This window comes from Vanacampus margaritifer, chromosome 1, assembly GCF_051991255.1.
Source record: "Vanacampus margaritifer isolate UIUO_Vmar chromosome 1, RoL_Vmar_1.0, whole genome shotgun sequence".
NCBI lineage: Eukaryota > Metazoa > Chordata > Actinopteri > Syngnathiformes > Syngnathidae > Vanacampus > Vanacampus margaritifer.
The window spans coordinates 50,283,914-50,311,885 of NC_135432.1; the positions used below are offsets into that span (position 1 = coordinate 50,283,914).

At 38.9% G+C, this 27,972-nt stretch overlaps 1 protein-coding gene across 1 annotated transcript; it reads right to left on the reverse strand.

The window, feature by feature from the left end:
• Positions 1–27,214, reverse strand: pdss2 (prenyl (decaprenyl) diphosphate synthase, subunit 2). Its single transcript, XM_077577706.1, has 8 exons — positions 26,749–27,214; positions 23,107–23,241; positions 18,356–18,554; positions 14,873–14,947; positions 9,645–9,818; positions 4,590–4,721; positions 4,440–4,475; positions 1–1,479 (listed from the first exon to the last, which is right to left on the reverse strand). The coding sequence occupies exons 1-8, from the start codon at positions 27,048–27,050 to the stop codon at positions 1,324–1,326; spliced, it is 1,209 nt and encodes a 402-aa protein (XP_077433832.1). The 5' UTR covers positions 27,051–27,214; the 3' UTR covers positions 1–1,323.
• Between the last annotated feature and the right edge of the window lie 758 nt (positions 27,215–27,972).

Here is a 27,972-nt window from a genome sequence, read left to right on the forward strand (position 1 = left end):
AAAGTGACACGGATCACTTTATTCTTGAGCTGTACATGTGCCGTTTCCATCTCTTGGGAGGGAATATCACATTGAAAACCCAACAATTGTTACACTTATCAATTGATCAAAATAGCAGATAGAATACGACTATTTGTCAACATGGCAAATGTCATCAAATGCTGCTGTAAGGAGCGCTTGCTAGCTTCCTATGGTTTGTTTTCCACAAAAATAAAAACATAAAATTGTTCCAGGAAGCTGGGTGACCTCTGATTTTCTCAGGGATACAAATGATGCTGCTTTCCCACAGGAAATAGGGATCTTCCAATTAACTGCACACATTACATTTTGAAGTCATACAAATAACTTTACCACAATAGTCACATTCAGTCTAAACCTTCAAAAGTATTGGAACAGCAAGTTTAATTCCTTTGTTTTTGTCGTATACTGAAGACATTTGTATTTCACATCAAAAGATGAATATCAGACAAAAGTTCTAAATTCCTGGTTTTATTTCATGGTATTTACATCTAAATCTAGATGTAAATATAATATAAATAATACCTTGAAAAAACAAGTCAGGAGAACCTTTTGTTTGAAGCCACCCATGTTTCAAGTGAGTAAAAGTATTTGAACAGACATTATCAAATGAATGTCAAGTGAATGACATTTCATATTTGGTGACAATGATCCTACTTGAAATAACATTCTTGCATTCTAAATTTCAAATGCTTTTCCAAGGACTTTACTGCACTCTTTCGACTCTTTTTTGTTTCCGGGGGTAAAATGCAAGCTCTATTGGGTTAAGATCCAGGGATTGACTTAACCAGTTGAAGAATTAATCAGCAAGTAGTCTATGTCAAGCTTTTAATGTCATTGTGAAGTATTTAAGTCAACAAATTGACTAGTCTGGACAACCCCAACTGCTGCACCATTACTTAACCACTCCACCAGTTAACTTTTGGGGCATATTCATTTTCGTAACTTATACTTAACGTATTTGGATGTGGCCTCAAACTTTGAAGTTCCATTGAATTCCTGTAGGTGAATTTCAAACTTCCATTCTTGGTCTGTCCAGATAACCATGGCAACAAAAAAAAAGAAACAGGTTCAACAAGATGATGAAGACTATGCATCAAATCACAGCATAATGCTAAAATGTCATGTATGCATGCACAGTTTAGCTCAACAGTCTGCGAGAGAGCATCCGGTTTGGTTAGTTTGCTTTCAGAAGTCAAGTAATTTGTTCTCTGGTTCTCCTTTGCTGGCCTCGGCACAAAAGGACCATCGAGGCTTCACCTTGACAATCATATGTGTGTGCGTGTGCATTTAAATGATTCCTGGTCAAAATTTGGTGACGGCGGAGGCGATGTTTTCCAAGGCGGATCGAGCCTCGGATGAGGGGAAAGCCCGGATGGCCTCCAGGGCCCTGTTGCCATGGTAACAGCATAAGTTGACTGCCGAGCTCAAGCCTTTCTCTGACTTAATCGCTGCCAAAAGCTGTTGAGAGACCAAAACACACACTATTATTTTTTAATGGTCATGTTTGTAAAATTGCTTGAGAAAAGTCGAAGAATTTCTCAAGGGTACAAGCTCGACTATACATACATGCACTTTTGTATTCAGTATTTGATTGAGATTGGCTTCCGGTATCCTTTTTCTTTTGTGACTTTCATTTTAATAAGGCGAATGGTAAATAAAAATGCACACGACATTTAAGGAATGCACAAAACACGTTTCATCAGCGCTGAGCAACCTTTTTCATACACGGCACGATCGGACATATCTCTGCTGTTGATGTCGAAGTCTTTCTTTTTGCTGTGGGCGTTTTTACCTCATGAATTCTAGAGGTGGTAAGCACCGTGGGCTGTTCTTCTTTTACTTCAATAAAAGAGCCCAGCCTCACCCTGGCACATTATCAATTTAGAAGAGATTCTTTTTCATTCTCACATCACAGCATGTTGCTTGAGAAATGTCTGACTGCAATGTTGGGGATTAATTGAAATGTCTGCTTGTAGCCAAAGAGCAACAATTCTTCATTAATTGGATTTCAATAGACTAGCTCTAGTTTTCCCATTGTTGCTATAATAGTGAATAGTAAAGTCCTTGACACCCAACATGACCTATTTAAGTAACAACACAACACATTTCATTTCATTCCAGTCGTTTAACCTTAAAATATTAGGCTTCCAAATGATTATGGTGGTAAACTAGCTGGTAATAAAGACAATAATGCAGCTGCATGTTACAGCAGTTTAACAATGCCAAATTGCTCTGAGTGCACTGTGTGATCTACAAAGATGCGACACAATTGGCTTCAGGTGTGTAAGTGGTGTAGACCACCCTGATTAAAGGAAGTATTTGGGCTTCAGGGAGCTCTGATGGGTTTTTTTTCCACTGTAAAAATCTTGTGAGAATATCACAATTGCAAAATTAAGTTTGAAGTGATGGAATTGGAAGTGTTGGCGGAAGAAAAGCAAACAGAAAATACATGTATTGCTTTGATCATTTTGGAGAAGCCAGCAAATGTATAAAATGTTTCATTGGATTTATCTCATCCCGAATGTGTGGGCACACGTAAAAAACAGATCTCAAGGTTAGCACGAATTCTGCTGAAATGAATCAGCACTTAAATCATTCAGAAACTCCAAAATTGCATTTTTTAATATAGACAATATGTCTATTTTATTTTTTTGTTCTGGCACTTCAAAACTGTTTAATGCGTATTTACACTTGCCTTTCAGATGAAGTGTAGTTGACAAATCAACCACCACAATTGGTTTTAGTTTTTTACAAATCACATCAAATTTAGTACAAAATTAGTAATTATTTATTAAATTGTATTTTGCATGTTCAGGTAGATTAGCAAAACAGCAAGTGGAAAAATGGCCATGGTAATGTTACATGCGGTATATTTGGTCGCGACATGTTTATTTATTTATTTATTTATTTAATTTTCTTGAAATCTACTTGGGTGGTGGCCAGTTTACTTGGGTGGCCCGCCCAAGTATTAACACAGTGTGGGAAGCACTGCTCTGGCATGAGAGTGCATCAACTGCCACAATAATGAATTGAAATTTAGTACAGCTTAGCTGCCAAGTCTTTGGTGAAGAAACTCAGTGTGGGCTGGTTATGTTAATAGAAAGGTAGAAAACAGCTTCAGGGTTTCTCCCAGTGCAAATATTTTCCCAGGCCGAATTTTGTTTAAAGTCCACCACTGACCACCAGCCTCAGCAAGTGGAAACCTAAGCTTACTCACAGGGACATTTCTGAAACGAGGCAGATCATTTAACATTTATTTGGCTATTAACCTTCAACACTGGGTAGTGCAAGCACTCCAAAGATCAAACACATTGAGAAGTCAATATTACATACTATTTCTCCTTTAAAGCAACACTAAATAACTTTTAGTTTACGTTGATTATGGCGGCGCCATCTGGACAAAAGCGGTAATGTTATGCCTGAAGGAAGACCACATTTCCCACGAGGACAAGGGCATTGCGTATTTTTTTTAGCTCACGCCAGCGAGGGAAAGCCGGGCCAATGTTGATCCTCGACTGTCTTTTTGCTTAGGTAGCTTCCCTTTTTCTTTTTTGTCTACTCAGACAAAACTTTTCAGTTGTTTTGACATTCTAATTGACTTCCGTCCTTGTAACGAATGGGTAAAGGGGAAGTGACATAGGGCATAAAGCATTCAGCACATTTGTAGTTTTTTGTGTTGCAGTGTTCTTACCATCCTCTTCAAAGTTGCTTTAGTGCCAGTAAAAATGATACAGACCCCCTCAGGCCATGGCGAAGGTACCATTCAACTAGTTTTAAGTCAATGTTTCATCCCAGGAGTTATGAAAACATTTGATTATGGTTGAAAAGTTCCTTAGTGTTACTTTAAAGACGGTACTGGCTGTTTATGTTTATATATAATATCCACTGCTTTGCAGTGGGAGCAATTTTCATTGGCTCCAGCTCACCTGCAAGCCGAATGAGGACAAGCGCTAAAGACAATGGAAGGATGGACGTCTCCACCGTTGACATTCATAAGCAAGGCATACAACTTTTATCCCATAGGTGCCATTTTGTGAAATATAATCCAAGTACAATCTACATCCATGACAGGAGTGATCATTTTCAGGCCCAAGGTCATCCTCTTCCTGTCACATGACTTTCTCCTTCCATGAAAACTTCTCACTACGTGTCCTTTCCAGCTGAAGGAGAAATCTCCCACAATGCCAGTGTCTTCGAGCCTCAGTGTCTCCTCCGCAAATAGGCCTTGGTAACTAATCTATCCTGCTCTGGTTACAGACGGGACTAAATAACCCCTGCAACCCCCCCCCCCCCCTCCCGCAAGCATCCCAAACTCCTAACAGTCCCCTTCTTTCACACCTTGTCATGTTATAAATTGCAGTGAAATGACAGCTGGCTTTGCATCATGATAAGAGCGACAACAAAACAACAGTGCTTACCTTGGAATAATCCAGCTGGTTTCTCATTGTTTTTGCCTAAATAAGAACAAAGTTAAAACTTCTGGTAACAGAAAAGAAGCTCGTACCATTGTGAAGAAAAAAACTATTAGAACTTGTGGTTGCTGCACCGATGCCACAATGATCCATTACCTGCTGCAGTTCCTGCTGCCATCGCTCGGGGCCAACAATGTGGCGGTGAAAAACCACAGGGGCGGCGCTAAAACTGAAAGACACCTGCTCTCCAAAGTTGCTCTTCACAAATGGCTGCAGGTCAGAGTTGAGCTGTGGGAAGGAAAGCACGCCAATTTAACAAGCCCAATAAAGGGATTGTGAGTCATGCCTGGTTACACTCCAGGTGACCTGCTCCAGATGAGCATGACGAGCGGCCGGGTAGCTAACACAGCTTGCTAGATGCAAATGGCTCTTAAAAGGACCCATTTCAAATGTGAGCTCATGCTGGGATCCCCTGGAGCAACACGGACCAGCAGACAGACTGCCACAGCAGGACAGGATCTCATATAAAAGTGCATCACTGTAAGTGGCATCAGAACAATTTACAGTGAACTACTCACGATTAGACATAAAATTTAACAAAACGTAAGGTTAAAAAGTCAATAAATAAATCCAAATCCAGAATGTGACAGGTTTAGACATCGGGAATCCGTCTCCCTCCCTCCAATATCAATGCATACTTTTCTGCTTCCACACTGTAAAAAACGATTTTGGAGAGGTAAATATAATCCGCAAAAATCATGTAACATTTACCTGATTATTTTAGACAGCAAAGGAATGACCAAATACAGGGTAAATTTAACTCACAATATCTAATATATATCAGTAAAAAGTGTGAATAAATCATACACAGAAAAATTTAGTCAAATATACCCAACATCCACTCCTCTGTACTGCCGTATTTGCACATACGTCATCACTTGTACTCGCTGCGACGCCGACTCAGCCAGACTGGACTTGAGATAAGGTAAGACTAATGGGTTTACCTGTCTTTCATTCACGAATATAAACACTAAGTTATTAAATGACGATATATTCTACATGAGTCGCAGTTGGTGTGAGTTTGTGTTAAGTGCCATGTATGCTAAAGTTTGAATTGGCGACTCGCGAGGGTTTGTACAGCTGCCGTTCATCACGAAACACCGGGAAAGTAGAAAGATAGCTAGCTAACTGTTGTTAAAACGCTCGTGTTAATGCCAAAGCACTGTTCTTTTCACATATATCACTAACATTTCTTTCTTTAGTTATTAGCTCAAGTATTGTTGCTGTGTAGCTGCGACATGCGGTGCGGGTTTGCTCCTAGTTGCGGTCCCAGCGGCTAACTTTGGGGAATGATGATGTGCTCCCAATAAAGGCACACACAAAAAGGGAAATACAGTATAAAATAAATATAGAAAATCGGGGCTGGTGCTGGTGTTTTGTCTTGTACATGCTTTATCATTGCAATGTATGATATTTAATGTTGTCCAATTTACTAAGCATGTTGACGTTCACTATTGTTTCCCCTTTCCCCAGGTCATATTGTCGTCTGCTTTTTTGGCCAAGATAAAATTCTATCTCAATTTTCACACGACCTGATGCTACCTGCTCTGTGACTGCCTGATCTCCCACAAATCCTGTCCATTGGCTTTCAATGTGTGCAAGTTATTAGGGTAAAAGAAGATACATGGATTTTAAGGTTCAAGTTATCTTAATTAAAGACTGAAAATTAACTAGCAACGCAAAGTTTGTAACTTACCATGTCTTTGCGTACATTATCTTGTGAGTTATCTTTTGATTTTGTATTTGTATTTGGTATCTAACTAGACAATGAAATACTTTGTGAAAGAAACCAAAGCACATTTGAAGTTATGATAGCATCGGTCTGTGTTATAAATAAGGGGAAAACCCTGTCATCTGCATTTAAAAATGTTGCATATCACTGGTGTTGTATAGAAACCTCACATCTCCAACACTGTTTTTCATGAATTTGACAAATAGATTTGTTAAAATTATATATATATATATTTTTTAAAAGACAGACGAAATTTGGACATCAGAGGTTGCAGCCCAACACCAGTGATGCACTTTGTGTACATCATCTTGCGAGTTGTCTTTGATTTTGTATTTTTGTATTTGTATATTTGGTATCTACACAATGAAATACTTTGTTGTTAATGGAACCAAAGCACATTGAAGTTATGATAGCAATAGTCTGTGTTAAGAAATAAGGGGAAAACCCTGTAATCTGCATTTACAATGTGGTGCATCACTGGTGGTGTTAGATAGAAACCTCATATCTCCAAAATTGTTTTGGAATAAACAAAGATAAAAAAAAAAAGAATCCATTGAGCCATGAACATTCCATTGTAAAAGAAATTTGACAAATATATTTGTTAAGAAAAAAAAAGACTGATGAAATTTGGACATCAGATGTTGCGGTCCATCACCAGAGATATGCTTTGTGTACGTTATCTTTTTATTTGTACATTTGTTAGATTAAAAAAAACATTGAAATACTCATGTTTAAAAGTGATTTATTTTATTTTAGAGCTATTACCTTTGTGAACGAGTAAAAGTTAGCAACTAATAGTAATTACTTATGAGTAGTAGTTTACTAAGAAATTGTGAGTACTGTATATTTTACACAATTATTATTAGTAATTGGTTGTAGAATGTGATCATAAATGTTAGGTAAATTCTACCCAAGTAGTAAGTACTGTATTTAATGATTATCAAATTAATATAAAAATTTGCCAAAATGTATAATTAAAATTTATCCGGTTAAAGTGGATGTAAATTGTTACCCTACATTTAGTGGGTAAATTCTATAGGTTGTTTTTTTCAGTGCATGCTTTTTCTGAGTGTGCGTATACCCTTACAAAATGGTAACAGTGTTAAACTACAGATGGAAATGGTAATAATGAGGAAGGAAGTTATAGCCAGACAAGGCTCCAAAGAACTTTTTCTTTAAGGGGATTGTTTTGCTTATCAATGACTTCATTTGAGGAGCAACTTTGTAATTTTGAGGAGCATTTTTTTTTGCGGGTTAATAACGGGAACCTGAATCAAAAGTTTAATTAATACAAATATAAATAGGGGAGTTGTAGGGATGCAACTATTAAATATTCTAGTATCCGTGTATCCTATTGAAAACTCTATCGAACAATCAAATATTCAGATATATTTTTGCTTGATTATATGAATACAAAAGACAAAAAAAAACATTTTACTTAATAAACAACTAATTGGTTTCTTCTTTTTTTCCCCCCAATATAGTCAATAATTCCTATTTCTTAGGTTCACATTGTGCACAGCAGCAAACAATTTTCTTGTCTTTAACTCATTCACTCTCAGCCATTTTCCCTGAAGCAACCCCCTTTGCTCCCGGCTGTTTTACTGGATTTGGACAGATTTTGCAAGGCCCACAAAATATTGTGTTCTATTGCTATAAAATCATGGAACCTACCAAAAGAAAGATTAGCATCTCTTCTTTGATCAGGTAAAAAAGTATGTTTGTATATGTTTCCGTTTTGCATTAATTAGCATTAGAATATAGCTAAGTTTCACAAAACTGTTGAAAACACTGGGAAAAAGAACTTGTTGCAACATGGCCCTGGCTGATCTCTTAGGGCGCACTCACACTAAGGCCAAGCACGCTTGCTGCCAAAGTCCAGTAATGTGAGCGCAATCCATCAGTGCCTGAGTACGGTTCGGATCCCCAGTTTAGCACGATTGGGAGAGGTGGGCAAGTGCAGTCCCCCTATGATTACGTCTTCTTCTTGCGTGAATCAACGTGATGATGTATATTTCGGAGGCAACATCGAGGGTCCTGCAGGTTTTGCATGTTGTCCTTCTCCAACACAGCTGATATATGATCAGCTCATCAGCAAGCTCTGCATAAGCCTGATAACGATCCATTTGATTGGAATCAGCTTGTGTTGGAAGTGAGAAACCTCCAAAACCTGCAGGACTCCGGCCCTCGACGACCGATATTGCCCACCTCTGGGTTAGAGTAATGTGAGTGCGGGCCGGAGGGGCACAGGGGAGGGGTGGGGGTGGCAATCAGGCTTCAGTACGGTACGAAAGAAATGGCCCTAGTGAGAGTGCGCCCTTATACTCTGCTGCCACCTGCTGGCCATTTATGTATTTATTTTATAACTACCATTGCTTTAAGAAATCTCTTCAGGTCAGCAGCTGCATTAAAGCCATCTTTCTGCATGTTTTAGCATAAAAAAAAAAGTTTTTGGGAGTTTAGGACAAAGTAGGGATGTAACAATATCCAAACATTGCAATACGATATCAACCTCACAATATGATAATTATCGATTATCGATATTGTAGGGAGGGTGGCGATATTAAAAAAGGTCACGACATTGCAAAAAAAAGAAAAGAAAAAAGAGCCCATACAAAAAAAAAGTACAATGTGCACTTACTTGCTAATGCAAGCACACACTGAGTTCCTACACATATTGACTCATATATTATAGAGTAGAAGTGATTATTATTATACTCGTATATTACGTGCCCTTCATCTGTCCATTAGCGTGGATTTTAAACATAGAAGAGCCAAAACATGCCATGTGAAATTTAAACTGCGCTAAAAAAAAATAAAAAAAATAGCCACCAGAGGGTGCTAGAACAGCCCAAATGGAAATCAACCAGACTTTTTTTAACAGATGTGCTGCTTTTAATAACGTGACATGACGATGCTGATAGTTTTTTAACATGATGACAATCCACCTGTTGTGTTTTCCCCCTTGTATTTGTTTTATTGTATGGGGAAAAAAATCTTAAATATTTATAATAATAATAATCATAATAAATGGAGACCTAGCCCTCCACAGGGCTAATGTAATATGAGTACATCATTCTTACTGATTTTGGGTCCTACGCGGCCTCACAATGGGCGCATTTGCTGCAGACTAGAGCAATGTCCGTGTTACAATGATTATACGCCACGGTGCTCGCCTTGTTCGCCTTTCAATGGGAACACTCGCCACATTTCTGCCATTTCCCGCAAATGAATAGCTTCACTTCCGCCTCCAACTTCCTGCGCACGTGATGTAAGCGCGTTGTTCCCTCTCACAATTTTGCTTCTCAATGTGTCTTTGGTTCGAACGTACAAACAAACGCAGATTGTGTCCAACTTCCTATGACTGCATTCATCTCTGCACCCATAATACACTCAATGACCCAAAATGTTGAAGTTACCTTGTGGCCTAACGACAAGTGTTTGCCGTACTTGAAGGCCAGTCTTTGGGATTTCTTATCGTGTTGTGCCAGCTCCATGGCGGCTTGGCAGCTCTTAGCCAGCAGCGCCCCGTGAGTCAGGAATGTCTGCTCCTCCCAAGCTGTTGTGTCCACTTGGGTGGTGAGATTATTCTCCTGCAAAAACAGGCAGACACCATGAATGTCGAGTTCTCTCTGGCTGCACCTTCAGAGTTTCTCTGGACCAGCGCTGAGTTTATTTCTACTTCTTACACACAGTGGATACAAAAATCTACACCCTCCAGTCAAGTTCTTGTTAATGTCACTGTTGTGCCAAATTTTCTACACTTAGTGATGACTGTTTGTGTTGAATACAGTAATTTCTGGATTATAAACCGCTACTTTTTTCACTTGCATTCGACCCTGCGGCTAATATAAGGGTGCGGCTTATCCATCGGGGCACACTATAAAGGAAACACAAGAGCGTCAGGCAGAGCAAACCAAACCAAGTGAGCCCAAATACAGTAGGAGAGACAGAACGAGAGCGAGACAATTTGTGCCCTTATTATGGAAAAGAAAGTAGCGGGAACCCGGTGCGGTAACATTAAAACACCTTCGGCTTACAGTCGGGTGCGGCTTATATGTGTAACAAACTCGAGTATTCCCCAAATTTAGCTAGCGCGGTTTATAGCCACCTTATAATCCAGAAATTACTGTAATTTAGGGGTGTTCTATATCATACCTTCTACGATATTACAATATTATATTTTTTTGGGTGATAAAAATGTGAAATATCGTGAAATTGACGTGATGAGCTAATGCGTAACATCACGCGTCTTTGTGTCTATTTGGACATACATGCGTCGCTCGCTGTTGCATAAAAATGTCAGAGCGTGTGAGGCTGTGAGCTGCAGCCAGTTCTGTCGGCAAAGTGGGAGTGAGCTTCGTCGTGCGGAGGCTGTTTGGTTACAAGAGGTCAAATACAATGCAAAAAATACAATCGTTTGCAAATTGTGCAGGACAACTGTTGCCGTCAAAATTAAGAGGATGACAAGGCACGCGAGAAAGACATGAAAAGAAACAGCTCGTGTTGTTTGCCGTGAACAAAAGTTCATTAATGGAGCACTCTTGATTAGACGCATTCTTTATGAAAAACAACAGACGGTGGTTGGATAATACTGAAGTGGTCGCGTATTGTTTGGCCAAGATAAACAATCTGCGGGGGTTATTTTACTGTGTGTACTAACTCGCCTCATAGTTGACGCGACTTTCTTATGCTAACCGGCCGCTAAGCTAACGTGCGTACGACGAGACGGCGTACGCATTGCTGTTGTTCATACCAGCTATTAAAGTCTACAAGCAATCACGGCATTTTCTCGCTCCTCTTACTGACCAATCAGAGACATTCACGGCAAAATAACGCTCACATGAGGGTTGCCGGACTGCCTAAACAATCGCAAGGGGAAAACATTTTTCAACAATACACTTGCCTGCGATGTACAGAGCATGACGCCACAGACCGACTGCTACTGTATCGTATTTTTATTTATTTATTTATTTTTGCCTCTACAACACGACCAACCACACAGGAGAAAATAATGGACTTTCTTGACTCATGCAAATTGCCACTGACTTCTGAAGCTTTGTGTTCTCTTTGTATTTGCTAAGTAAATATGCTTTATGTGCTTTAAGCAATTATGTTACAATTAGACCTCGCAGGGTAAACACTACCTGGCCTGTATTTCTTTCCGTTACGGCTGCTATATTTGCACTTTGTTTACATTTCAATTGTGGAAAAAAGGTGGCTTAAATATTGTGCTGCAATAAAAGTTCTATTATTCCAAAGCACCAATCACAAATATATTGTTCAGTAATTATTACCAATATCGTCACCGCAAATTTCTTTAAAATATTTAGATACAATTTTTAGGCCACATCACCCCCTGGTACCCTTCTCCAGTCTGATACCAGTTTAAACATTGAGGTCCCTCTGATGTTGTGGAAATTCTCTGCAGACCACAATTTGTGCTGTAAGATGTCACAAAAACGTGAGCAAATGCCTATACAGACATCTGAACTTTATTCAAGGTTAAACAGTCACTTTAAATGGTAGCAGGTGTGTGCTGACTCCTATTTAACATGTTTTAAATATGATTGGCTAATTATGAACACATTCACATCACGTTTAAGAGGGAATGCACACACGTGCAACCACATTATGATAGTTGTTTTTACTTCCCCTCTTGAAATGATTTTTTTTTTGAGGTAAAAGTTTTGACATGATTTATCATGGTCCCAACTTCCATGTCCCAAAAAGTGTGATTTGAACAGGAGTGTGTTGCCTTTTTATTTCAACAACTGAAATACATAAATTTTTACTTCAAATACATTCAATTATACGAACGTGAATATATTAAACATTGTTCCACAAAAGCCTGTCTAAAATAATTTGATGTTTCCTTCCCTCAAATATTAATCATCCCATCAAAATGCTAATGGCAGTGATGCCTCTACCAGACATGAAACATCCAAAATCTATGAATACAAATTATTTTTCATTTTCAAGTATTGTAATTGCTTGACAAAAACCTGCTCCAAAGAAAGGTTCCACCTCAATTGTTTACAATACTGGAGGCATGGCATTTTGTTGTACTTCTTTAAATTCCAACATATGAATTATTCCTTCTTGTTAAAGACGGAAAATAGTTCAAAATATAGTTTCCCAGCATGGGACTCAGTACTGTGTTTAAAACAGGAATAAATTGAGCATTTGTGTTCAATGATGATTTTGCAAGTGTTCCTTAGTGATTCAAACCCAAAGTGTTAAGTGTAGCAGCTAGGGCAGAGGTGGGCAATCTTGGTCCTGGAGGGCCGGAGTCCTGCAGGTTTTGTAGGTTTCTCACTTCCAACACAAGCTGATTCCAATCAACAGGATCGTTATCAGGCTTATGCAGAGCTTGCTGATGAGCTGATCATATATCAGCTGTGTTGGAGAAGGGCAACATGCAAAACCTGCAGGACTGCGGCCCTCGATGCCCACCTCTGAGCTAGGGGGTTCACAATAATAAAACAAACAACAATGGGAAATCAGGTGATGAATTATCTGTGTGATCAATTATCTGGATGTGCTTGCACGAGAGAGTGAATGCTGATACACAAACCCCCTTTGGAGCACATATATCTTTTAAAAATATATACTTTTTAATCTGTGATCCATCTTGATTCAGCCATACTGTAAATGCTGCCATTGAGTTAACAGGTACATTGATAAAATAAGACAATTCCATAATGTGCTCCTTTACTTGTGATCATTCTGTCAATCATTTGTGAGACTGGTGACATTTGCAATATGGACAGCAATAAAAATGTTTTATCTGAACGGCAAGTGACAGTTTTTTTTTTTTTACTTTACAAACAAAGAGGCTACATACAATTTTCATGACATTATTATTATTTTTTTATTTTATTTTGCACGAGAAGCTTCATGGTTTCTAGAACACTTCAATAATCTTTATTATAGGGATAGACTGATTATCGGCCGGGCCGATTATCGGTGCCGATATTGAGCATTTTGATCGGAATCTACCTTTTTGAAGAATCATACGGCCGATAATATATCAATTTAAAAATGTGTCAACTTCAGGAAAGTATTCATTTCAAATTTCAGTTAACGTTGTAAGATATGCTGTTGACCCTGGGAGCTCTCTGCAACCTTCTGTTTTTGTTTGAAATTATAATTAAGATAAGTACAATTTTAGTACTAAAAGATATTTTGAAATTTGGGAAAACTTTATTTATTGTCAAAAACAATAGGGAGCTATTTTACTTTTTTAAAAAGTTTTTATTTGACTTTTGAAGATATGCTACTGACCTTTGGGAGATCACTGAACTTTTGTCTATTGACTAAGACTTTTTTTTTAACTCCAATATTTTACGAATCCTAAAAGTTGCTAAATAAACATATACTTACAAATTCATCAAATTTAAGAGCTCGAGTTTTGTTTTTGTTTGTAATTTTTTATGCCAATATTTTCCTTTTTAGTGAAAATAAATATCGGCTCCAAATATCGGTTTATTGGTGTCCTTGACTACTAATATTCGGTATCGGCCTGAAATAACCATATTGGTCTATCTCAACTTTACTATTTTCTCATCGGCCTTGATTGCCGCTACTTGTTTGTTTAGGTAACATTTCTGGACATGTGTTTTATATCAACTTATTTTTCTGTATGCACGGTAACTGCTATTTGAAAGTCAGCCAACTTTTTAAAAACATCAACACCACACAATGTGGGTGTCTTTACATGTCACAACCGGCATCCATGCTATTTTATTCTGCTTTTGTGAAGGAACACTATTGTTACAGGTACAAAGTTGAGTCCAAGACTGGTGTCACATAAGATATATTTCAAATCCAAACTACAAGTTTTCCCCCTGAAAGTAATCCCTTGAATTGATTTCCCAGGCTTCTATGCTTGCACGCTCTCTTCTGGGATCCTCCGCAGCTTCACTGCCACGGACATCTTGAGGTCGTCCACCTCTTCTAGCGAGCTTCGTTTGTTCCCGTTACAAAAGGCAACAAACTTAAGACATCACACTTTAGTTGCCATGATTACTACTTCTTCCATTTCTTTCAATACTTTTTTTTGCCGGTTGTCAAATACTTTTGGTGCACTACCGCCACCTTCTTCATCATGTGGCATCCGCCACAACAAAGACTTACTACTTAGAGCACCCAAAAATAAGATAACCAACCAGGATTCTACCTACCTGTGATGTGGGATTCTAATTAAGGTACGCCATTTTAAACTAAAAAGACACATTTTCCGTAGTTCAAATCGCAAGTTTCAAATCCAACCGGAACTCGCTCGCTGCTGTCAACAATTATGAAATGGGGATTTTGGAGTGCAAGTCCGAGCTCTACTATTTTTGCAAAATAAATGCCCTCAAAAGATGTGATTTATAGCCCAGCATGACTTAAATGTTTTTTTTCTACTTCATGGTGCATTTTTTTGACTGGTGTACCTTATACTCTTGAGTGACTTAAAGTCCAAAAAATACGGTACATTGATAAGGAACACTCATTGTTTGTAGTATATTATAGTATATAGTATATTTTTTTGTGACACCAGTCCTGGAAGTTTTCAGACACCTCATTATCTACTCTTCTAATCGTGGCGCTCATTCATTTTCAATTTCCTGTTATCATGGCTTACAATGAACTATCTTACCTCAGTGTTATTGAAATTCTCATAGTAGATTCCTTGAACTAAATCACCAATGGCACTGGAAATCAGTTCAACAACCTGACAAACAGACAAAAACACAAAGCAAACATTAAGGTCAAGCTTTTCTGCGTAACGGTGCCCCTCAGTATTTGAGAGAATAGAGGACTCATGATTAAAAATGGCTTCCAAACAGATGGAAGAATTGCAAGCTGATTACACGTCATCTTTAATGATCAGAATAACAGGTAAGATCTGCACAGTTATTATGTCCTTCTGAAGTATGTGCTGAACTGATGAGTGCATGTGCCACTACAAATCATTCCTGCTGATGAGACATGAACCCTTTATGCAAATAAGATAAATAAATATTGTAATCATTTGCGTTTTTTTCCACGGAGGAGGAAAGCGAGCCCCTTGCCTTAGACTGACTTTTGTTTGTAAGACTGCAGTTGCCAATTTCCTCTTACAGGGGGCATGCACGGCTACATTATAGCTTCCAGAAACCCTGCCCATTGTTAAACTGCCACATGATTGGAATATTCACTACAACAGAATGAATCAGGACACATTCAGAGTTCATTTAGCTCATTGCAGACATCCTTGGTTGATCAGAAAAGTCTGGTGACGCTAATGCTTGCGGTGCCCTTTTGGTAACGCAACCCATCTGGGGGAAAATATTGAGGAAACCTGAGCTTCACCCGCGGACCTGAAAGGACAATGTGCCTACAGTGTTACTCTGGTGTCTCTCCCTGTCTTGGGAAGTGGGGGGCCGTGGGGGGCTTTTTTTGGAAAGTATCAGATAAGCTCTCCCTCTGCTTCCCCCGTACTCTATTCCCAAATCCAGTCGGCTCGTGTTTTGCCGACAGGGCCTGCAAAAGGGAAGACACCGGATCTGCTGGGCAAGATTACTTTACTAAAGTAGCGGGCCAGCGGCGTCGGTTACCTCTCAAGGCCATGACACACCATCTCCATCACTCACAACACATCTGCAGGTCAAGATGTTGACAAAAAAAAAATACTGGACAGGCTACATTTTTTTTTGTATGTTCATGATGCTTACATCATAACCTTTAAAAGAGTCAGTGTATACTTGGGATGGGCAAGCACCAATACCAGTTATCGGTATTGGGCTACAATGTATCGCATACGTATAAAGGCGGCCAATACTGGTCACCGATACTTACGGGGCCCTCTTGTGGCCGTTCTACTATCAGGAAGTAAATGGCATGCATGGCTGACAGATTGTTTTTCAGAATAGTACTCTTGCCCACCCAGATGCAATTTCGATTAATACAGTACACAAGTTATATTGATGCTCATAGTGATTTTGCAGTGTGTTGCTACCACTTTCTACATTACAGTATTCATCCATACACATACATATAGAATACCGTGTTCCCTCACTTTTCACGGGTGATAAGTGCACACCCACCTGCGATAGGTGAATTTCCGCAAAGGTCATTGAAATAAAGTTATCGTTTTTTTTTTTTCAATAACCGCTAATATGTCTGTCACCTTGCCTTCAATTAACGTGTTTTTCTACTTCTCCTGCAGTGCACGAGGGGGCAGGAAGCGGCGTATTGAGACACACGCATTGGCCTTAATGTGTAAGTGCCAGTGTGTAACTTTGGTCTGTTTTAAAAATAGTTCATCAGTGATGGGACACTGACTTGCTAAGAAGAATTAAAAGAAGAAAATTAAAAAAAAATTTTTTTAACTTATACACGTGTCTTAAATCACCAAATAATCTACATTTCGTTTAAAAAATATATAGTTTGTGTTGAATGAAAGAAGTTTTTATTTACTTAAATATTACCAAAAAAAAGTGACAAAAATAGCAGCATAGATGGTCCAAATAAAAATCTGCAATAGAGTGAATCCGCAATAAGTGAACTGCAAAGTAGTGAGGGACCACTTTATTACTATTCAGTGCATTAATAAGGTCTAATTTTCCTGCTGAACGCAGTAAAGGCAACATTGTGCTTTTGCGTACTCATGTACACACTATAATATGCTACACTCACCAATTGCCTACTTTCTTGTACTATATGCCTATAGTATTTTTCCTGTGGACTTTTGTATTTATCATCTTCAATCCATTTAATGTATTTTTCGTATTCTTATGTGATAATTTTTTATCCCTGTTTTCCAATAATGTCGTGCTTGACGTGTCGTGCTTGACAAACAGTTGTTGTCCTTCATTTGTTTTGCTATGCTTAGGGTATTCTTGAAAAACCTTAAATCATGTGGTGCATTGTTATTTTAATAAAAAGTATTATCAAAAGAAAATAAATCCACATAAAAGTGAAATGGTACACAAAGTGTGTCATACCTCAAAAGTAACTATTAGTCACTTCACTAAAAATGAAAATTGCTAGCAAAAAAAAAAGATCTATTATTTGGTGAGTGTAGCAGATGAAGAGGCTCCCATGAACATGTGATTTATGAAGGCAGGAACAGGTTGAGGTTGAGTGGTGGAGAATATACACTGATGATGGTATCTGCCTCCAATTAAATCCTTTTATTCAATGGCCTCTAACAACCTGATATTACTCTTGCTTTTGTAGAATGTCCAATCACACATGTCAGATAAGCAATATCCAAACTTACTTTGAACATTAGGTCCCGAGCTAACATTGTGCCTGTCACTGTCTCGTCATCTTTCTAAATTATGTTGCGTTATAGCAATATGGTGTGATTTCTCTATTTTTTATATATATATTATTATAATTGGTCTTATAGCATTGCTAGTACAATCCTGTAACACATGATCGTAACACTGACCACACACACACACTGTAGCACAAAAGAAAATAATGCAGATATGTAGCAAGACAACTCATAAAGGATTGTTTCACTTAAAACAAATATATATGCAGAATTATCGTAATTTATTTACATTCCTCAAAGAGCCTTTCCACTCACCGGGTGGACATGAACCCAATGTGAGTGAATGTGAAAAATATATTTGTCTGTGGACTGTGATGGGATTAATTGCTGATTAACCCTGTATAAGAATCTTACAAGCTCTGCAATATTTCAAATACATGCCAGTATCTGTATTTTCGAGTGGCTGACCACAGGACATGGTGACCGTGTGTCCTGAATATGAAGTGGAAGGGGCAACGATAAAGGAGTGTCTGGCTGATAGCACAAGGGGTGGCATGGTGTGATGGTTACAGTAAATTCACTATTCGTGCAGGGATAGGAGGCGCATTCTGCCGTGACTAAAAACAAAACAAAAATCGATTTATTGACACACTCACTCCCCCCGAATGTTGATAATCGTCTACATGAATAATTGTAACTGTAAATTTACCACAAGTGATAGTCGTAAAACAGTCTGAAATCATTTCAAATATTTGAAGAAGAACCCTAGCGTGTCAGCTAAAATGGGGGAAATGTGCTCTTGCCCCACACATACATGGATTGATTCAGTCATGTACCAAAGCTACGGTTAATTGTCTTTAATGCTACACAGATTACCTCAGTGTTGTTTAACTGAGCCAATCCGGTACAAGCATTTGCAAGAAGGAAGTCTCCGCTCAGGACAGCCATCTTATTCCCAAACTCCATGTCCTTCTGCAGGCCGTCAGACGCCGTCAACTCTTTCAGATTGACAACGCCGCGATGCACCAGGAATGCCGTCTGGATCAACTCCGTGATTTCTGCCAAATTGCGCTGGCTATAACAAAAATGTAAAAAAAAGAAGAAGAAAAAAAAAAGCATTATGCAAAACATATTTTGAGAAGTTTTCCAGAGATTTTACATTTTTGAAAACTTTTACACAATATTTTGATGGTCATCAAGCTTGGCGAGTACAACCATCAACCAGGTAACTGCCCATCCAAAATCCTTTATGTATGCAATTTTTTCCCGTTAAATAATTTTAATCTTGCAAAAAAATTAATGTAATTCATACACCGTTTTATATAACCCTCATCTTGACGTAACACACACACAGTCTCTAAAAAAAATGCAAATGATTCCAAATACACTTGCTGTCGCTAGTCCAATATCTAAAAGTTAACTCTTCATTAGCATACAAAAGCCACTTTTGATTCTATTCTTTGAATAGAGGCTTTTTCAGTGCATACTTAGAGAGGATATAATCAAATGTTGGTTCAGTCATTGGTGGGGGATAATTAGGACTTTCTCCATATGGAAGGAGCTCACAGGGCTGCGGCAGGAAGGATTCATCTAGACAGGGTCGGGTGCCCTGATAGCCACAGTGAGAAACTGATGAGCCTGCTCTGCTGGCCTCCAAGCCCCCCACATCCCAAAACACCAAAACCCACACACGTGCGTCTAGTATGCAGCCAGGTAATTGCCGAGTTCAATAACAGCTTTAAAAAAAAAAAAAGAAGAAGCCGTGATTAACATTCAGTCTTGTAATGTAGTTTGCTTTTTTCAATCACACCTATTGTCTGGCAGGTGAGATGCTGACTGTCGCAGCCAAACACAACAGCCGCCCTCGATGGGCGTTGCAATAAGTACATGGAAAAGATGTTATTTGAAAGTTGCTCGTTCCCAAGGTGGATTGAAGTGATGGCAAATCTTGACAGAACGGAGGGCCGTCAACCAGAGCTGCATGTCGCTCTTTAGGAGGACAAACATTCAGTCTGCCCGCACTGCAGCCCCACCTAAAGCTGCCCTGCGTGCGGGTGCTCTCTCTCTCTCTGTCCTTTCCTCGAGGCCACCAACTGCCAGCAGGACGCCGTTGCTGCCTGCCTCGTGGGCTCCAAGACTTTGTTTCCCATTTGCACATTTAAATTACCTTATGTATATGTTAGCCTTAGCTTTAGTTCATTAATGTTAGTTTTCCCTTTCTGTAAATAAATCTTTCTTTGACCCGGTCTTTCTCCCCCTCTTTTGTTGTGGGTCGGAGTCAGTCGAAACAAACATGGTGGCTAGCCTAAAACGTTTCAGAATCTGCGTGATACTTTGATTCATTTTGTTGCAAGCATTACAGTGTTTTTTTTTTTTTATCTGGATTTTGTTAGGCATGTGAGTGTCGGGTGGTCCAAATTGTTTGGGTGTCCGAATCCATCTATTTTCTTGACCACTTATTCAGAATCCTCCAACAAACAAACAAAAAAGACATCAAAATTCAGATTTCTTTATTGTATTTCTCTAATTTCATCAATGCAGCGAAACTTAATCTAATGGAAGTTAAACTTAAAACACGATCGTATTGCAGAATAGTCAAGTGGGGCATTCTCTCCAGGATGTACTGCAGGGAATTAAATATTTAATCATGAATGCTCGTGTATTAGTCATTTTTAATGGGCTAAAATAACTAAAACACTTAGAGCATGTGTTGCCTTCATTATATGGCTTATATTGTATAGAGATTTCCATTTTTTTGTGGCTTGTTTTTTTTGGGGTTTTATTGATCTAATATGGCCCTTTCAACATTTTGGGTTGCCAACTTCGGGTTTAGATAATGTGATTAGTTGATCATAATTTCTGTTGATGATTGTCGTAACGCTTATAATTGATTATTGAATTGCTTCAAGCACCAAAATACAGGTAGATTAATTTGCAACAGTGCCCACAATGGGCTCATCAAACAGCCAGATATTAAAGTCATCACAAGTAGGGTGTAAATGAAATGGTAAAATATCTGACATTAGACACATTTTTATTGTCATATTATCTTCAGTAAATACCGGTAGCGGCTCATTATAGTCATTAAAGATGATGATAAACTCGACAATAATGATTTGATGGAACCACTGCACAAAAGTTGACTTGCAAGAATGAGATGAACTCTTTCTGCATGTACAGTACATAATGTCCCAAACCTTTGCTTCCTATCTCTCAGCCCAGTTATGTATCTGTGGAGCTTTGGGAGGAAAAGGGGGACAAGGGGGCCCGTGTATAAATAGCTTTGGTGCCTGGTTGCCTAGCAACTGATGCCATCTTGCCGAGTTGTAACGCCCCTCACCACGCCTCTCGTCCTGAGTGTTCTATGCCATTTTCCTCCCTCAGCTGTCTGCCTTACCATCAAATGCGGCCCTGAGGATGTGAGAGTAACTTCAAAGAGGAGGAATGTCTATCAGATGGACAACACGATGCGTTTAGTGGCATCCATCCATCCATCCCATAAACCTCATCAACATTTCTGTCAGTCCTATCGAGCTATCAACATATCCATCCATCCTTGCCATCTGTTTATCAATCATTTCTGTGTTTTGGTGAATCATCAGTGTCAGGCAGCAGAGTGGCGAATCTTTTACAAATGCTGCCTGTCAGGAGGGAGGAGACCATCCCCCAGAGGTTTCAATCATCCCCCCACCTTCCATCTCTCCATCAGCAGAGGTGCTAATGAGCCTGCGAAAGGTAAGAGGGAGAGCTTGTGGAAGCACAAATGAGGTGATCAAGTCATGCGGCGTCCGCGTCTATATGTGGGGTCAGGCTGTCCATCACGGCGCAGTGAAGGAATGCATGTAAGGGCGGCAGTCATCCAGCGTGACGCAATGAACCAAGTGGTAACGTGAGGTGAGAGAGGAACAACAAACTGCCTCAAGATTTATTTATTTTTTTTACTCTGTGTCTGTTTTATTGCAACATCAACGACAACAATAATAAAAATAATAATGATTAACAAATAATAATTGCATTATGATCTTTCCACACAGAGTTGCACGTGTTGGGCCAGCAAGCAATAAGAACGAAACCCTTTCAGGCACCCAGAACACACGCTATGCCAAACACAGCAGCAGCCACTTTTGGAAACCGACTGGCACACACCCACGTGCCTGTTAAGGGCTTCATTCGGCACATGATGTGTGCAAGAAAGGCTGCAAGGACCTGCGAAAGCAACCTTTGACTTTGATAACCATTAGAATCAATTATGACCATTACAAACAATTAATTGGAGCATTAGAGGATACAGTGGAACTTTGAATTATGAGTTCTAATTTGTGCGTGACCAAGCCTGTTACTCAATTTACGTGTGTATCAAATCTATTTTCCTCCACTGAAATGCTAATCCAGCGTCCCCAACCGAAAGAAAAAAAACAATCTCCCAATTTTTTATTACACTAGTGTTAAGTTTACTGTAGTATTCATGTGTAGGATGTAGGGATGTAACGATATCCAAACATCACGATACGATAATTATTACGATATTGTGGGGAGGTTGGCAATAATAAAAACACACACATTGAGTTCCTCCACATATTGACTTGGTTCACAAACATATTACGTTCCCCTTCATCTGACCATTAGCATGGATTTTAAACATAAAAGGGCCAAAACATCCCTTGTGAAAATTAAACTGCACTAAAAAACTAGCCACCAGATGGAGCTAGAACTGCACAAATGGAAATCAACCCGACTTTTTTAACAGATGCGCTGCTTTTAATATCATCGTGTCATGACGACGACAATATTGTGGCAGTTTTATTATCGCAATAGCAAAATATTGCCGTTATTGTTACATCCCTAGTAGGATGTGTGTCTTTAAGGAGCATGACCTAGTGACGAAGGTCGGGAGCTCAAGATTGAGTCCGGCCACAACTGCTCTATGTATGGTATGAGGACTCACGGGTATTGTGTTAAAATAGATTGCATACAGTGGAAATTAGTCTAATGCTAATATTCTTGCCTTAATGTTCTGCCTGTCTTTGTCTTGTCTTGCTTCACATTGTGTATCACACATGCCCTTAATGGATGGGATCATTTTATCATCAATTAATAAAGAAATAAAAATTTTGTTTTTTCACCATTTTTTTTTCTTTTTAAGTTTTTGCCATAGAATCGTATCAAGGTACTAATCGCAGGGATAGTATTGAATTCATCATTTTGGTATCGTGACAACACTAAAACAAACGTTATCGTGATTGGTTGGCAGAAGCCAAATCTTATGTCAGCCTATCACAAGCCGCATTACTTAAAGACTCATTTGCAAACTCTAAGTTTGTTCATCTATTTTTTTCTCTGTTTCAACTTTCATCTGATGGCTGACTGTCGACTCAGCCGTTCTGTAAATAACGTCACTCGCTGAAGATTACTGGAGATTGCCGAACATACGCATATTGCTATGGGTCTGATTAAGAACCTAGGTGGCTAGCGTTGATAAAAATACCGAAAGTAGGATTTAAATAGTTTTAGCCGTTAGTATTACAGACTCAAAAAGATGGTTGGTCAAGTTTAGGTCACACTTGATCTTTAAGCCAATGTAAATTATGGGTGTACTAAGCCAGTGCCAGTGACATGAGTGGATTTACCTCGGATAGATGCCGCTGACCATGTCCTGAGCTAATGGATTTGAAGAAGTGTGGCTCGGTCCAGCAGCTTTTGAAAGAAGAAGGACAACCAATCCTCTCATCTGAAGGTTGTTCCTGCTGTCGTAGACAAAACCTCTGCAAAGGAAGAGGAAGAACAATTAGGCCTGCCGCACACCGAGCAATGTGACCAAAAAGCAACTACAGTAACTGGACCATCGCAATAGAATTACATTTCACGACGCCTCCCTGCACACAAAGCAGCTGAGCAACAGACATCAACAGACACACTGCAACTAAGAACTACGGCCATGTATCGGAGTTTGACATTCCACCTACTAGCATGCTAATAATTAATTTGTGAGGCCCAACCAAGGACGGCTAATAAGAGTTAGTGTTTTTTGTTCATAATGTCATAAAATTTTAAAAACATATGCACACTGTTGTAGACACGTTTGTTTTGAATATTGCTTTTTAAATAACTTTTGCCATCACCAAACCTGGAATTTTGCACTACAACAGAAGAACAGGGCCGTTGCGTTGATATGACATGACATGACAGGCAATCTATTTTATGCCCCTTGTACATTATGTGATTCTACATTTTTATTCTGTTTCAAAGGACAGCCGGTGGGGGGAAAAAATTCAGAAGAGGCAATTGTTGTAAATTCACTATTATTGCTGCATTGTTTGTGTATGTATTTTATGTCAGGCACCTTGTTGGGCAGCTCAGGGGTCCTCAGAAGGACATTGAGTTTATTTGTTGCGATTTTTTTGTGTGTGCTTTAAATATATCAGTATATAGTAATTAGTGTGTATGTACTGTATGGATAGCGTGTATGGGATCTAATCAGATTTTGCATGTGGTCAGAATGCTGGTTGGGGTAAATTAAACAAATTGTGCTAATTACGAAAACAACAGGAATCAAAACAAACACACAGCCGAGCTAAAGCAATTAATATCATATGCTATATTTCAAATTGGAATGTTGACATCATAAATCAAAAAAATTGTAGCACAGGGACAAACGTAGTTAGTGCTCACAGATTTACTGCAATACTGTACTTAAAATGCATCTACACAAACAAAGACAGGCACACACAAAGTGCGATGGTAGCTGCCTGAGAGGTAGCTAGATTAAATATCTTTTTAATGTCTCGTGGGAGCGCTTAGACCGAGCACCTCTAATCCTGTCCCTATGGGAGCCCCTTGTGCAATGAATCACGCTCTCGTTAGGGGCTCCGAGGCAGACAAGCGGCCACACCCCCACTGCTCAATGCCCAGACATCAGCCTCACACCTCCCACCCGCCACCGTCACACCAGCCGCCCCACTCCCCCTCTTTGACCCACCCCTGCACCACAGGGAAAGGCGGACGACAGAGTGGATGTGGGAGATGGACCATGAAAAGAGGGAGGGAATGCAGGGAAATATATTGGAAGAAAATCCTGGGCAGAAATGAGAATGCAAAATAAGAGACGACAGGATGAATATATGAGTGATTCACATTAGCGTGGTAATGGAAAAACACACAACCTTTAAGTTTTTGCACCTTACATTGAACAAAATCCCTAATGTTGCTCTTTTCAAAAATTATTTGGGAGCATCATCCCTTCACTCTGTTCAAATGGTTCAATTGTGGTCAATAGCAATAGCGCAATCTGCAAAACAGAAAAGATCTACCTGTTTTGAGGCAGCTCTCTTCTCAGAGTTTGTGAGGGGCCAGGGGCCTGAGGGTTGGGAGGTGATTAATATTTATGTCACTATCTGCAACAGCATACATCAATCAATCATGCCGTGCAAGGGAATGGAGCAAGGATGGTATGATAAAAGAGAGTGAGCGAGGGGGACAGTGGAGATGAGAAAAATGGGCCACTGTCATGTTGAAAGGGTTGTGAACAGGTCACCACGCCTTCTACTTGGACCGTGCACAGAAACTTGCACGGGCCTACCAGTGATTGGATTTAGAAAGACCTCAAAATAATTTTCTTCCCTAGTGAAGAATCTGGAATCTTGAAGTCACAAAGTGGAGTTCAACCAGATTTTTGAATAATCAAATCATGAGAGCCGTCAGTGCATTTTCAGTCGACGTGGATTCTGTTGTAATCTGGTGTCTGCAACATATTTTTCCCTTATTGTAGCCAGATTCAAACTATTAACTCTATTTGCTGTAATTTTTCCTTTGTTTTTTTGCGAAGGACAACGATGCTGAGACAAGAAGAATATCCACCACCAGCCAATCGCAGGGCACACAAACAACCAGTCACACTCACACTTAAGGACAATTTTTAAAGTTTTCGATCAACCCAAAAGCAATTCTTTTTTTTCTTCTTTTTTTTTTTTAAATCACCCAGAAAACCCAGCCAAGCACGGGGAGAACATGCAAACTCCACAAAGGAAGTCCAGAGGCCGAAGCCCAGGTTTGAACCCCCAACCTCAGAACTATGAGGCTGATGTTGCAACCGTTGACCCACTGCGCCACGGACTGTTTAAAGAGTATTTATTTAATCAGTAATACCATTTAATATTGACTTGCTTGCTTCCGCTCATATTTAGACTGACAATAATGTAAAACTTTACTTAAATCATTGACTATATAGTTGTGACTTTGGAATAAATTATTATAAATCTAACTGACCTCAATTAAAAAATATTGAGTTGCATAGCTAGGCATAGGTACCTTTCACTCACATTTAAACTGGAAGAGTACCGTAGCTAGTAAGCGATAAGGAATAAAATGATCAAATGAATGACATGAATGTACCCGACGTGGTACATTTACTGCTCGTTACGTTTTGGCCATAAGCTTTCGCTGTCTCACCCACAGGCACATATGAAATTTCAATATGGGTAAGCATTGTTCTAAAACACAATATATACTGTATTAGGGGTGGAATGGTTCACAAAATCCACGGTTCGGTGCGTATATCGGTTTTGTGCTCACGGTTTTTGGTTTGGTATGTGTTGACTCTTAAGACTCCTTCGAGACAAAAATAAAGTGTCCAACATACAAATATGGTTTACATAAAGGAAAAACTTTCAGGTTGAATTGAAGGGATGTTTTATATTATGTAATTAGTCCAATTCAACTGTTTTCAAATACAACAATCAGAAATAATATTTTTGTTTTGGTTTAATAAATAACATTACTTGAAGGTAAAACTTTCAGGTTACACCAATTTAGTTTTTTCCAAAGCTAACTAAGTATTGACTGTAATTTTTTTTTTCTGCAATGTTTTGTTTTTTGTTTTGTTTTCCATCCGCTGGGCACTGCGTGCCACGTGAATCAAGTAGATTTGCATTTAAAGCAAGAACAATCAATTGTAAGCACACTTTTTAGGTTTTACAGTGGGTCATTTCTTTATGCACCTGTGAAACAAATAATGCTAAACCTGAGGTGTGATTACATGCTAATATTGATATTACAGTACTATTAATGACTGCAAAGTAATGACACTTTCAAGATTCAGTTTGAACTTGATGGTTTACTGTACTAACATTCTTTTTTATCTTGGATAAAATCGAGTATTAAATATTACATCAATCCCCCACCATCTCCTGTGAATGTTGACAGATGAAATGCACTTGGCTGCTCTTCACGAGCAGTCAAAGCGAGGAATACTCCAGCACTGTCGTAATTTTTACCTTGCGGTGTTAAGTAGAGGGTGTTGGGTTCCGACCAACTTCTTGACATGCATGGCGACGTTACTGAACTCATCACTGAGTAGACAGCGGAGGCTCATGAAAGAAGTTGGATAACCCACAATCTTCTCGGCGTCGGACACCACTTTGCTCCAGTTTGAAGGTCCTGGGCTGGAGAATAAACTCAATGTCCTCCACACTGGTCCAGACCAGACTGTGCACGGAAGTTGCGTCCGTACAGGCGCAAACATCTTCTCTCTAATATAGCAGCACGTCTTAACAGCCTTGCAGGTATCTAATGCCATTTTACGATTGAGTACTTCCGATGCCACATGTTGTTAAATGGTTTAGTTTTTTTCTTTTTACAAAGGAAACTCACTGTTTTGCAACTAGCTGTTTCAAAACACACGACCTGTCACAGTGCGCCGCCATCTTGACAGAAATACGTAGTCGCTACGTCATGCCAGGCTGGAGACGTCACTTCCGGTCAAAATACCGTAGTTCATCAATGTTTCACATTGTTAAAAATAATTTTAGTGGGGGGTTTTTTGTCTTAATTTAGGGACTACAACTATTCAAAAATTATTATATTTATCATTATTGTCAAATAAGCTTACAAGAAAAGTAAGGCAAGAAATGTTTTGATTGTCTACTGGTTCTAGGTAGCAAGAGTGCTTGTGTGCTCATCCTAAAAAGAACAACAAAAAACGTTTTTTTATTTTAAAAACGGATGCATGGATACAGACATTGAAATGTAAATCTACAATAGTAAAAAATACAAATGGATTTTCAATCTCTTTATAAATTTCCGTTTTGATAATTTGACCAAAAACAACAACAACGGTATATGTTTGTTTCTGATTAGCCTGAGAAATTTTGGCAAGCACAGAGACACTGAAATTTAAATCTACAAAAGTAAAAAATAAAAAAATAATTTCAATCTCAATAATTGTTTTGATAATTTGACCCCAAAAAACTTTCTGTTTTTTTCTGATTGGCCTGAAAATTTTTGGCTAGCCAAAAGCTGGCCTTTTCATATAGTATGAACAACAAAAACAATACTGTAAACAAAAAGATTCTGAAAATTTGTGTTAGGTTGATTATTTGCTGTGAAAATAATTCTTGCCGATACATTTTATACCTTCGGAAAGCCATTTTATACAATGCCCCATTTGTATGGCATGAGTATGCATTCCACAAGTGTAAAATGAACCAAATCCTGAAAAC